Source organism: Sorex araneus, chromosome X, assembly GCF_027595985.1.
Source record: "Sorex araneus isolate mSorAra2 chromosome X, mSorAra2.pri, whole genome shotgun sequence".
Lineage (NCBI taxonomy): Eukaryota > Metazoa > Chordata > Mammalia > Eulipotyphla > Soricidae > Sorex > Sorex araneus.
The window spans coordinates 175,044,525-175,058,993 of NC_073313.1; the positions used below are offsets into that span (position 1 = coordinate 175,044,525).

At 38.3% G+C, this 14,469-nt stretch overlaps 1 protein-coding gene across 1 annotated transcript in view; it reads left to right on the plus strand.

The window, feature by feature from the left end:
• Positions 1 to 14,469, plus strand: part of NCKAP5 (NCK associated protein 5) — a 1,232,229-nt gene that overhangs the window by 1,013,901 nt on the left and 203,859 nt on the right. The window contains exon 11 of the mRNA XM_055122815.1: positions 9,682 to 9,780. Within this exon, the coding sequence (XP_054978790.1) occupies positions 9,682 to 9,780 (99 nt within the window). The remainder of the gene's footprint in view (positions 1 to 9,681; positions 9,781 to 14,469) is intronic.

The following is a 14,469-nucleotide window of genomic DNA, read 5'->3' on the forward strand; positions in this document are numbered from 1 at the left end:
GATCCTTTTTAAAATTTAAAATTTTTCCTTTCTTGGCTCTCTCTCTCTCCTGAGTAATCATTTCTTGTTCATAAAATCTCAATCTAATTAATGCTTCCTGTGAAATAGTCCTTCCAGATGCCCTGCTGAGGTCTACATGGCACAGGATATTGGTGTTAGCTGGTTTTTCTTCCCATAAGCATCTTGGTGGCAGACACTGTGTTCTTCACTATAACCTGGACATAACAACTTTATGGAAAAGAATATGATGTACTATGGGGCATCCCCAAAGTCTGTTCAGGGTCAGAACTCTGAATTGAAAAACTCTTCCTGTTACTTAGTTTTCTAATCTGAAGAATGGCAAAGATTAAATAAGAATAACATAACGGCGAGGCTTAGGGATAGTTCAAAGAGCAAGTGTGCTTGACTTCTGTGCAGGTAGGAGTTAGATCCCAGCAGAATGGATAATCCCAAGCTCTGCCACTTAGGTCTGTGTATAGCCAGGAGTGGCCCAAAAGCAAAAAGAAGAAACACAAGAAAAAACAATATACTTACCACAGTACCTAACATAGAGCATGTTATAAGTGTTGTCTTTCTCCTTAGGGTTTGTTGTTGTTCTTGTTAGATACAAGTTTATAAACAAAGTTGTATTTCCCTTGAAAGATTGTGGAATTCAAATTGGCCAGAGAGATAGTACGGCAGGTATGGCAATTGCCTTGCACATAGCAGACCAAAGCTTGATACCCTGCACCACTGTGTAATCCTCTGAGCCTGCCAGGAGGAAACCCTGAGTAGAGAGCAAAGATTCCAGTAGTAAGCCCTGAGCACAGCCAGGTGTGGCCTAAAACAAAACAAAACAAAACAAAAAAATATGGAATTTAAAGAAGGAATGTCGGGGCTGGAGTGATAGCACAGCAGGTAGTGCGTTTGTCTTGCTTGCACATGGCCAACTCGGGTACAATTGCCAGAATTCCATATGGTCCCCCAGCACCTCCAGGAGTAACTCCTGAGTGCAGAGCCAGGAGTAACCCCTATACATCTCTGGGTGTGACCTAAAAAGCAAAAAAAAAAAAAGGAAGGAAGGAATGTCATCAGTGCTTATATTGCCAGTGTAATAACAATGTAATAACAATGGTCAGTGTAACAACAATGACCATAGTAATAAGAGGAAAAAAGAGAAAGGATGTTTTAAATAAGCAAAAGAATATCTTTGGGTATAAGAATGAAGGTATCACACAATATGTTAGAAATGACTTACTAAGAGTACAGTATAAATTGTCACTGTCATCCCAGTGCTCATTGATTTGCTCAAGCAGGCACCAGTAACGCCTTCATTGTGAGACTTGTTATTGTTTTTTGGCATATCAAATATGCCACAGGTAGCTTTCCAGGCTCTACCATTCAGGCAAAATACTCTTGGTAGCTTGTTGGGCTCTCCGACAGGGACGGAGGAATTGAACCTGGATTGGCTGCATCTACAGCCATACCACCCTGAATGTTCTCGATCTTGTCTGAACAGTATAAATTAATTTGATCAAACTAAGTAAAGAATTTTTGAAAAAGTACTTGGGATACCTTTTATTAGCTTTGGTTATCTTTTTTTTTCTTTTTGGGTCATACCCAGCGATGCACAGGGGTTACATCCCATATGCCCTGGGGACCATATGGGATGCTGGGAATCGAACCCAGGTCGGCCACATGCAAGTCAAATGCCCTACCCACTGTGCTATTACTCCAGCCCCAGCTTTGGCTATCTTGAGTGCTTTATCTCTAAAAATTTCTCTGAAGCGTCTCCCACAGAGTAGACTGAGGTTTCATAAATAAGAGAAGGGAAAGGTTTTCTCAGTGTGCCTTTCCCCCACAAAGGAGGAGGTAATTTACTGCTTCCTAATAAATGTCCAGTAACTACTCTTGAGTCTAGTAACCACTCTTACAATTTTCAATATGTTAGAGGGCACCATAGTATATGCTTTTCCTAATTTATTTAGATCTCTAAAACCAGAGGGAAAATATATCCCCCACTTGTTCAAAACTGAAAATCTTCAGAAATTCAGGAGATTTTTGGAATATAAAGACTGATTAAAAATGTAAAATCAGTGTAGATAATTTTACAAAACAGCAGGGACAATTGGATAGCACTTATTAAAGTACCTGTTAAAGTAATTAGTGATAAAAATGGAAATTTCAAGGTACTTTTCTATCTCTTTGATCCCAGAATAGGCTCAGACTGTGCTGAATCATTTCCTTTCTCAGATCAGAGGAAACAAAAGCAAAGCTTCAGAGTCTTAGAATTGGCAAGCTAGTGTGACTCACTCTTAGGAATTGGATCTCAGGTTTGAATAATTTGCATTGGAAGCCATACCCCTACATCCTGTTTCCCAACAGCCTGTCACTTTGTTGTTATACAATCAATATTTCAGATTCCTTTTATTGTTGTTTTATATAAAGAGACCAAATGATTTAGGAGTTTAGAAATTAAATCCTTGTGGCCTGAACACTTTTTGTTCAGATTAATATCTTGAATAACTGTGACAATTGTGTTAGCATTCTGACCCTATCCTGCCCTATTTCACCTTTGTTCTACTGTGATTGTTTTTGCATACTCTGACTTAAAACTCCTTAAGTGGGGTCTGTGGAGATAGTTTAAAGGACTGGAACTGTGCCTTGAACATGCATTGAATTAGATCCTTGTTGCTACATAGCATCCCATCATCCCAGAACACAGGCAGGTCTAACCCTGTGATCCCTGAGTACCTCGAGGGAGCCCCTGGCTACCCCAAGCAACACCAACTTGCTTGGTGCAAGCATTGATCAGTTAGGTCAACAGTGTCAGGGAGAATAACCCTAGAAGCAATGCCTTGTCCCTAAGCACTGTTGTGGAGAACCTCCACCCCCACCTCCCTACATACTACCCAAAGTAATTATATTTCTAGTATCTGTGTGTCTGGACTTCTCATACATCTGATAATGAGCTTCCTCAGAACTGTTTAGAGTTCATAGTCAGGACTGTGCATAGTAGATGTTTCATAAACGTGTCCTGTTGGACTAATTAGAGTGGAGGCTCCCAAGGGGAAGGTCTGCTGTTTGCATCCATATCTATCTTCTCATTGGTTCTCAGCCTGCAGGTCTCCAGGACACTACTAATGGAATTTCAGAAAACAGCACAGATTTGGAATATTCTAGTTATCAGTATAAGCTGAAGAGTCCACATATAAACCTCCTAGTCACCAAACCAAACCCTGCTCCCTTAGGCAGCAGATAATCAGGTTGTCATGGTAGCAGTGACCCTTGCAGAAGGTTTTGAATATAGATATGGAATAATTGTTTCAGAAGCAGTTTGTAACCTTGGATCCCAGAAAAGTAGAAAAGAGGATGTAGAACCATGTCATCTGCAGGGGCACCGTCCAGAGTAAAATAGAATGTACTCAGGGCACCTAAGGATTGATATGCAAGACAAGCCTACACATTGTCGAGGAACGTAATAATTGCAACAAGGACTGTTGTAGATAGCTTAGAAAAATAGCTATAGAAAGTTCAGATACTGAAATGTTAACAAATCTTGACGGGCATCGTTTTTAAGAGGACTCGAGGAGAGAATCTAAAAGGTAGATTGTGGGACATCAGCAGGATAACTTGAGCAGATATTATGTTCTATCTTGGTATCCCAAAATGGAAATAATCACACAATTAATTAAACATAAGTTTTAGACCAAAAAAATTTGTCCTTGGTTTAAATTGATATGAATATAAGAAATGACTATATAATACTCCGTTATATAATATGCAGTTATATAATATTCAGCTTTATAATAAATTCTTAATGGGGCAAAATGCAGCCTGTGAAATGTGAGCTGAGGGTCTGCCATGAGATCTTTGCATAGAAAAGGAAAGGGAAAAATACCATTTCTGAGTATGACAAAATTTTAAGGACAAATTTATAAAGCTAAAATGTCAATAAGTTAACTGGAGGGTTTAGAGATGAGCATTTGGCAAGGAAATCTTCTACCAAAATTATATTTTAATCAGGCATCAAGCTATTTTAGGGAATTTCCATGAACTTTCTTTTATAACCTTACTCAGACCACTGAAATCTGCCTTACTAGCCAGCAGAACACACCATCTGGCTTTATATGCCTCATTCTCTGCCATATTTAGACCAAGTCTCTTAAATATCTATCAATGCACCTCTAATGTTTTCTATCCCTGTAACAGAGGCTAATGCAGAAAGGGAAACAGACAGGAAGCAAAGAAAGTTAGTATTAGCAGGAGATGCTTAGAAGATTTACTCTGACCTACTCCTGACGTGTTTCCCTGAGGTGAGATTAAAACGGATGACACACATACCCAGCACCAGCTCTAGGCTGGGTTGAAAGAGCCACAATGAGGCCTCCCAGAAGTTTCCAGAAGCAGAGACTGAAATCAGTTCTCCAAAGTCGAGAAAGGTCAAGTTGAAAGCAAAACTAAACTGAAAAAGTAATAGGTTCTTCCTGCAAAAGATTAATTCAGAATGCAGGCCCCTAGAGTTCTGCGAAAGTAATCTCTGAAGTCAGTGCAGGGAAAAGAGCAGTAGTACAGTTAGGTAAGGTATTTGCCTCACACATGGCCAACCCGGGTTTGATCCCCATCAGGGTTTGATCCCCTGAGCACCACCAGTAGTGATTCCTGAGTGCAGAGGCAGGAGTAACCCCTGAGCATCAGTGGGTGTTGCCCAGAAACAAAGCAAAACAGCAGCAACAACAACAACAAAAAAAGTCAGTGCAAAGGATCCAGCAAGCAAGAAAGCAGGAGTTAACAGCTGGAAACAGAAGAAATCCTGAGCACCAAGCCTGGGAGTGACTAGAGCCACTGTTGCTGTAACTAGAAGTACCAATAGTGAGTGGGCAAAATCCAAGAAATTTTTCCAGACCTTCTTTAAATCCCTCCAAGAACTTTTGAATGTAGAAAAATGCCTTCTGATAGGTGGACTGCAGCGTGACTAGATTTCATGGAAATGTGGTTGGTAAAGAAGGTTTAGCACTTGATCATGTGGCAATAACAGAACTGCTCACTTTAGAAATGGAACAGGAATTCAAGCGTGTGCTATGTGAGGGTGCATTTGCCTTTTGACAATGTGGGTTTCTTTTAAGAGTCCATGTTACTCTTCAGTCAATTATGGCATTGCTGACAATGATTCTAAATGAACTTTCCATGTATCCATTCTACCTAGTCTTTACTGTGACCCGAATGAACTATGGATAACATAACAATACCAGTTTAAAAAGTGATGCATTATTGTCTTTGTGTATTTTGCTCAGAATTTTATTTATGATAACTTATACATGCACATACTTATATGAAAATATAAGCCTTTTATAAAGTTTCTTTAACATAAGAAATGTAACACCTATGGATTTGTGAGCTTTTATGGTAAAATTAGGAGTATTGTATGTGAATGATATTTACGTACTGCTTTCATACTTAAGAGTCTTACCATCATAGATTTTTTCACTTTCACTGTAACTGTCATCTCGTTGCTCATTGATTTGCTCAAGCAGGCACCAGTAACATCTCCATGTGAGAATTGTTGTTACTGTTTTTGGCATATTGAGTACTCCACAGGTAGCTTGCCAGGCTCTGCCGTGGGGGCGAGATACTCTCGGTAGCTTGCTTGGCTCTCCAAGAGGGGCAGAGGAATCAAACCCAGCCTGGTCATGTGCAAGGCAAATGCCCTACTCCAATATAATTTTACATGTCTTATAGATTTAGAGATTAGTATCTAATAACAAATAATTACTTTTTTGTTGTTGCAGTAGTAGGATGCATACCTGGCAATGCTCAGGGTTTACTCGTGGCTCTGCACTCAGGTATTACCCCTGTTAGTGCTCAGGGATCAAACTTACAGGAGTTTGACTCTGTAACCTGTATGGGGTACCAGGGATCAAACCCAGGAGGGCCACATCAAAGCAAGTTCCCTACATGCTGTAATATCTCTCTGAGCCGATGATTACATTTTTTTTAAAAAACAAATGATTCATTTGTACCTTAGCAGTTAATAAATTACTACAAACTGTGTTATGGCCACTGGTGTAAAGCTGTATGAATTTCAGCTCAGTATCTTATTTACTATCTCTCTGACTAAAACAATGCCTTGCCCTACCTATGAGGTAGATTTAAGTTGTCCATTTCCTCCCTTGGTTGAGTAGAATCTGAAAGAGAGGTTCGATTATATTCCCAAAAGCTATTACCCTATTCTTTAGAAAGCACTGAAACCATGATCTCCTGGCTGCTTGCCCCGGGATTTGTCCCTTTTCCCACAAGACCTTACCTTTTCTCGATGGAGAGAAATGACCATTTGGATTAAAGCCACAGAAGCATCATAGCATTTAGGAGAATGGCTTTATGCGCACACATAATCATGCAGAAAGCAAAAAGATGACATCATATATCTGATAAGGAGTGAAGTATAACCATGAACTGAATCAAAAGCCAGATATCTAATCTTTAAGAACTTTTCTCCAAAATCACATGACATACCACTCAAAATCATCATTTTTTTATTGAATGTCATTTCCCATAACTCCTTAGACTGTTTGTATATTGATAAATGTATTCTTAGATCTCCAAAAGTTACATTATGTTTGGCATTCTCTCAATCTTTAAAACTTCATTTTATTAAAACTTCATTTTAAAGAAGAAAAATATAGTGGGAAAATATAAAGACATTGTTGTCTTTCTAGACTAAAACCAGCATCAGTTGTGGATTTTTTTGGTTTATTTGTTGATTCTTTTTTTAGTTACTGGTCCACACCTACTGGTGCTCAGAACATAATCCTTGTGCTCAAGTGATTATTTGTGCTCAAGGATCACTCTTGGAAGGCCCGGGGTACAATATGGGGTGCCAGAGATTGGACACAGATCAGCTACATGCACCCTAAGGTCCCTACCCCCCATACTATTGCTTTAGCACTTTGATTGTATTCTTATTTAGTGTCCCATATTGATACAGTTGCTGAGATTTAAACACTCATCCTGTGTTTAGAGATTAAAGGATTAAGACACTATACAGAAATAATAGTCCGGTTCTAGTTACCGACTAATAGCTTCGTTCTATTGGGAAAATTTAAATTTTCAAAGTAACAGACAACTAACTAGTTTGGGATTTGTTCCCTTTGTTATGAAAATACCTCCACATATATGAACTAAGAGAAGCCAGAGTAGAGTAGTGAATTTCTCTGGTGATATATGATCCAGAATACCATGCACAAAAGTTAAATAAAAATGACTATCTAAATATCATACCTGAATCCATAAATTATATTGAGGTAGAAGCTAAAGGTATTTTCAGTGATTCAGCACCATTGCCCAAGCAAACAGAGGCAAAGATAAACAAATGAGACTACATCAAATTAAAATGCTTTTGCACTACAAAAGAAATCATGACCAGCATTATAAAAGACACCCCACAGACTGGGAAGAAATATTTGTCCTCCACACACTTTGCAAAGAGTCAATATCCAAGATATATAAAGCAATGGTAGGACTTAAAAGGAAAAACAACAAACCTCATCAAAAACTAGTGTGGAGAGAAAAATAGAAAGTTCCTCAAAGAAGACATACAGATGGCCAAAAGGCATATCACAAATGCTGTATATCACTGATCATCAAGGAAATGCAAAATTGCAGTGATATATCATTCCACACCAGTAAGATTGACATGCATCACAAAGAACAAAAACAACCGGTTTTAGTGGGTGTAGGGGAAAAGGACCTTCATTTACTACTGGTGGTAATATTGACTTGTCCAGCAATTTTGGAAAGCAATGTGGACACTTCTCATGAAACTAGAAGTGGAGATTCCTAGTAGTTCTACTTCTGGGCATCAATCCTAAAGACCCTAAAAAAAATCTATTCCGAAAAGATATTTGCATGCCTATGTTCATTGCAGCACTATTCACATTTGACAAAAGTGGGAAAGAATCTGAGTGTCCAAAAACAAGTGACTGGATAAAGTAACTATGATACATATCAGAATACTACTCAGTTATTTAAAATATATGATGAAATGAAAGCAAATAATGTGCTGCTATGTGGAAGGACCTGCTGAGGAAAGTTAGTCAGAAGTGAAGGGCAGACACAGATGATCTCTCTCATATGTAGACTATAAATAAACAAAATTGGAGATGTAACAAATATCCAAAGGCAATAGAAACCAGGAACTGATTAGGACTGGGAGGTCCATGGCACAGAGGAAAGTGGACACTCGGGGGAGGGGGGAAATTGTGGTGTTGGATTGTGTTGTCCATGAAACCCTACAGTTGCCAAACCACAGTGCCTAAAATAAAATTCAGAAAAGCAAAGAGAAGAAAAGAAGAGAAAAAAGGAAAAGCAAAGATTACAAAAGAATTTTCTCCCATGAAAGATGGAAACCACTGCAGTCTCACCCTTTCTCAGTGCTGGATAAATGTTTACTTAGTGGTCAGCCAGATACTGAGATCTCTCATATAAGTTTAGCCTGAAGGTAACGATATGGGGATAGAGTGTATGTGACTCCTCTCAGCAGAGTTTATAGTCACTGCTGGCTACACAGTAGATCTACTACAGTCGTGATCTACTGGATCCCTTTTGCTCACTGATTAGCCTAATATTAATGAGCTTTGGAGAAACTCAGCTGTTTCCAGATCACCTCAGTATGCGGCCAGGTTTCTCTGGGGAGCTGGAGGAATAGCAAAATATTTCAGAGGTGAGGGAGACATGCTTGGCCACATTATTTACTTACTTGATTCGATTTTTTAGTGTCTGAAGTCACAGAAGTTATAACCAAGACAAATCAGGGCATAGGAACCATCTTAAAAATGTCATCAGCCCTGCAGAAACATTTGACATAAATCACAAGTTTTATTGTATTTGCAATTAAACAGATCAAATTTAATGTCTACAGGAAAGCCTTAGTAATTAGTATAAAGATTAATAAAGTGGAATGTACTGGGTTTAGCAAGCCTCCGAAGTAAAGCTGAAATAAAGAATTGGGTATATAATCGAATAGCATGTGAATATTAATGCACAAAAATCCTCCAAGTCCCCAGATCCCTGATGCAATTATTTTCTATTCACATTAATTGTTCCTAACAGATGACATTAATGACTTTGAGTTAAAATGTGTCCAGGGGAAGATTTCACAAGATCAATGCTGTTGAGAAATAAGGTCACTTTTATAATTATTTGCTCAGATTTTAAACACTGCTCAACATAATAAGGTTAATATGGTGATTGTTCTTAATGTGAATATAAAAAGTTAATTTTAATACCAGCCAATAAGTGATCTGAGGTATTAATTTTTTCCTACTACTTATTTTCCATCTACTTCGTTTTTGCCTCTATTTTCCAACACAGACCCATAGATGATAAAAATGTGATGGTTCTTTATTGTGATTGCTATACACACATATGGACCTTTGATAAACTTGAGCCAACCTTTTTGAGTTATTATATGCATTTCCCAATAGAGAAATGTCAGCATTTTTCAAATCTAGCTGCCCAACAGTGGAAGAGGGTCTGTGTGGTGGTGGATATGTAGTGAACTTTGTACTCCAAATGTGTAAACATACCATGCGGTAACTATGTTACCTAAGTGACAATGATTTTTTAAAATTAATTGTTGAAGGCAAATTTTTGAGATAAGCAATTAGTCATCACCATTTACTGTTTCTGCTTGTTTTTGACTAGAAACTTCACTCACGAATCTTAGATCTCTCATCTGGAGATTTGCTTTCAGAGGCAGAACGCGGAAGTCTGACACGGTCACGGACTGATGTTAGGATGCACGTGAGTCTTCCTGTTGCCTTCAGAACACTTGTTTAAGTTGTTATTTTCTTTCCATCAAATACAATGTCACAAGCAAACCATAAAGCACATCCTTGAAGTGCTGTCAGACAGATAAAAATACTATCCTTTCTTGTGTTCTCTGAAATTCAATATCATGTCCCCCAGCTGAAAGAGGAAGCAGAAAGTGTCACTCTTGGCAAAAATATCATAAATCTTGGTGTTGTCCCCAAGATACCTTTTTGGGTATTGATTATATCTCAAAGTCTCTGAGAAATGGTCAAGGAGCTTTTTATTAAACCTGTGTCCCATATTATTCATCCTACTTTTATGATATATTATGTATGAACTTTTAAAAATTCATGGGCTATGCATTCTTTTCCTTTAGCTAGGGTTTGCTTTGTGCTTATTTGGCAAAACTTTAACCAACATGGCACTTAACTTTCATTGACATAAAAAAGTAACTTGAAAAACACAAGAGCCAGATAAATATGTATTGAGAACTGCTAGATTTTAAATGATATATGAACACTTGTGGTAACAGACATTTTATCGTATTGTATAATTTTGTCAGTAGAGATAGGATATTTAATATCAGAGGTAAATATTCTGATGTTAGATTGGAAATAAATTTGAGTGAAATTCTGTCATTTTAAACATTCATAAACCTTAATGATCTCCGATCTATATATCATAATATTATAAGATATTATGATATTATAAGATATATATCATAATATTGCCTTAAGCCAGGAATATTTTAAGAGTAACAATTTTTATCAAAAGTAAATGGGCCCCCCTCTCTCATTCTCCCTCTTGTTTTTAAATCTGAAATTGTGGAATTTGTATTGTATTTATATTGGCAAGGATGATAGATAAACCTTATGAGTCATTAACGGTGGTAAACTAAACTATACCATAAGAAAAGTACACTTTGAATAGGATAAACAGTGTTTCTTTTCTCGTCAAATTCACATAATTAAGATAATGTTGCGGTGGAAGTCAAATACACTGTTTTGGATAAAGAGGAATTTTAATAATGATTATTTGTTAATAGTTTCATCTCTTTTCTGAAAGATAGCTGGTTTTCTTTCTTTTCTTTTTGCTATTTTATGACACACCTAGTAATGCCCAGGGGCTATTCCCAGCTCAGGGTTTTGGGCTATTCCTCTGATGCCATGAGGTAGCCATGAGTGGACCACAAGGTACCAAGGACTGAAACCCAAGATTCCGCATTCAAAGTAAATAATTTAATCCATTGGGCTATCTCTTCAGCTCATGGCTGGTTTTCTTTCCACGTTTAGGGGTTCTGATATTCTCAAGGACTTCCCTTGGTGCCATTGCATAGTTCCTATGAGTTAAGCAGACATTAGACCTAATATTAGCTGATTTGCTTAATCAAGTTATTAACTTCTTTATGCCTCTACATCTCATTGGCAAAATGATGAACAGTGATTGTTTTTAAAGCATTGTCATAAGAATTAATGAGACGGGGGATAGATATAGTATAAAGGGTACGGTGTTTACCTTGTATGTGATCAACACAGGTTCTGTTGGAGAACAGTTTTTTCCAGTGTGCCCAGACATGTTGCACACGGGGTCTGGGCAGATGCAGGGCAAAGGATGATGGGGGAGGCAGCTGGTGGCTACTCACTTAATTGCCTAATACACACATATTTTATAGAGGGTCTCGGCTTAAGAGGATGGTCCAGTCACATCAAGTTTAGCATTACTGACCTATCACCTTTCCAACTCTGCCTTTCCCTGGCCCAATCCCAACTAGGTCTAGATAGGAATGCAGTTAGGTGACAATTCTTGGGGGATGAGACTCAACACCGGATACCTGGTGCTTGTAAAATGTGCCCAGACACTCTCTACTGGGTCCCTATGCAGGGACAGGTCTTATCTGCTATGCAGGGAAAGATCTTATCAGCTCTGGCACCTGTTGCCATGTTCCACAGGTCCTATCTCCAGCATTCCATATGATCCTACAAGCACCAGCAGGAGTAATTCCTGAGCATCACGGATGTATCTCCTCTGGGAGAAAAAATAATTAAATGAGAGGGTGTGGAGAAAGAGTATAACGGATAATAGTTTGTGTTACAAGTGACAGACTGATTTAAATCCCTGGTACCATGTATAGTCCCCAAAGCTTTGCCAGGATTGATCCTTGAGTACCCTAAGCACTGCCATCACTGGGATTTGGGATCCAAAAGCAAAAACAAAAAAATAAATTAAATGGGGATGTAGTATGGTAGTCAACTGTTTGAGGCCTGCTGGCTTGGTTCCTGGCACTGCATGAAATGTGTACAGCATACATCCCTCTAAAAATATTGAGAATAAATATTGGGACAATAGTATCTGTGGTACTAAATGTCTTTGAGCTTCTAAAAACCGTGGCATAATACTGTAGCCATATAAAAATTAAAAAAGGAGAGGGAATGATCACTGAATAATGTTTCCACTGAAATGTCTCACTAGGAACTCACTTCATTTGTCTGCAGAAACATGTTGCTATTCCACAGAGCAGTTCCTATGTTTAAGGCATCAAAGACAACAGTGGAAATAAAGTATCAGAAATATCAGGGAGACTGTAAACCTTTTAGTTGAAGAGATAAGAAATAAGGACATTAAACTTTTTCTAATAATAGATTATCAGAAAAGCATTGCATTAAAGGAAGAATAGCTCACTGTTCACAGTAATATTATGTGGCAGACACTTTCATTATAACCATTTACAAAGAAACAGGCATGGAATGTCATATAATTTCCACAAACAGTTATCAAGTGGTAGGGACAGGATTTAAAATTCCTAATTGCCAACCACAGAAAAGTTATTCAATAAAGTCAACAATCCTATCAGATTTATGTATTGGTGAAATATACTGTAGCCACAGGGTGTTCACTTACCAGCCATGATGTCAGAGATTTCTGTTTTCTTTTCAAAGTAAGATCAACATTGATGGTTCACAATAGGAGGAAGATAGAAGAACTTTCTAGTAGCTCTATCTTTTTATTTTCAAGGAACTTTGTATCCATCCTTTCCCCCAAAACACATCTCCCCAAGAAGGTTGGCCCACACATAGACTCAGGTCCCTCCCTCTTCCTGCTCTCCACAGCTCATGTCAAACTGAAATGACACAACGAACTATGAAGTTATCCATCTAAGAGGCAAACTTCACTCCTCCTGAGCCTCTACCCAAAGCTCAGTTCCCAGACCAATAGCATCAAAGTGCCTGGGAGACACCACATTTCCAGTCCCGCCTTAATATGAACTCAGTCTACATTTGCCAAGATCTCAGGTGATTCCACTCCACATGAGAGCATTTAAAATGTGGTTAGGAGAACCCTTTGCTGCTTAATTACCACCAGTCACAGCTGTCTTTCTGAGACAATGACAGACTTTCCCACATCCTGAAGTGTCCTCTCTCACATCTGATAATCTCCAGAGAAAGTCAAGGGAGAAGCAGAAGTGATTCCCTTCTCCAGCACATCCTCTGGTTTTCTAGCATTTTTACTGGACATCTGTACAAGAGGGACACACGTGGGCAACGTCTGGGTAAGATCTCAGTTTATTAAAAGTGACCAGAGAATTGGGTTGAGTTGCAAAATAGTGTGTACTGGTGACAGGGATGGTGGGAAAAGAAAGGTTGGAAAGACAGCAATAAATCACATAGAATCTTCAGTACCCTGGGAAAAGCTAGAATAGAGGCTATAACCTAAGCTTGTGCAGAGTGTGAAAAGGGTTATTGGAGAGGTTTAGGTCTGGATTACCTTACAGGACACAGATACGGTCTTTCTGGATAGTAGAAAGAAAGAAAGAGAGAAAGAGAGAAAGAAAAAGATATTTCTCTCCATATATATATATATACATATATATATATATATCAGAGCAGAGGTAATCGTAAATTAAAAAGCACCACCCTGTTTAGTAGGAGAGAATGAGATGAAGAAATTGCAAAGTACTCAAGAAGACAGGGAGCATAATATGATATTTGTGAAAGTTTGTTAAACATCAGAAACACCTGTTTCATTTCAGGTGCAAACAATAGCTGAACAGGGATGCCAGGTGGCTTCATGCAATAAGACCAATGGTTGGAGGCATAGGTTCAAATACAGAATGAACTCTACTTAATTAATTTGCTTCCAGCAGTAAACAAGGTTAAAAGTCAATAGATGTGGCAAAAATAGCTGTATTTTAAGTCAAATTTTTGTTTCCAGTGATATTATGAGCCACACTTCAGGGTGAAGGGGGCAAGAGTGGTTCAAGTCGAAGAATTTCTTTGTATTTTTAGATTACTTGAAGATAATGCTTACATAAACAAAATGAAGTTCTGATGGGCAGATGCCTGATATTGAAAATCCAGCATTGTTAACTATTGTGGTTATTGATTGGAAAGCATATTGCGTAGGCCTCTGTACTTCAGTAGGGCTTACCATAAACAAACTCTCCTAAGGCTGCTTTATTTTCCTTTCTCAAGCTGATGTTTAGTCACCATCAGTTTGAATTGCATTTGGAGAACAGTGATAAGTACTCAGGAGCCAAAGACACCCATAAAATGTGAATACATTGCATAAGTAAGAAGTTTTACCATTCTGTAAGTGACAAGAAGACAGATGGTTTCACGTCAAGGAGTCCGAGACAAAGCATTGTAAGAGATAGGAGACTGGAATCAGGCAGTAATGGAGAGA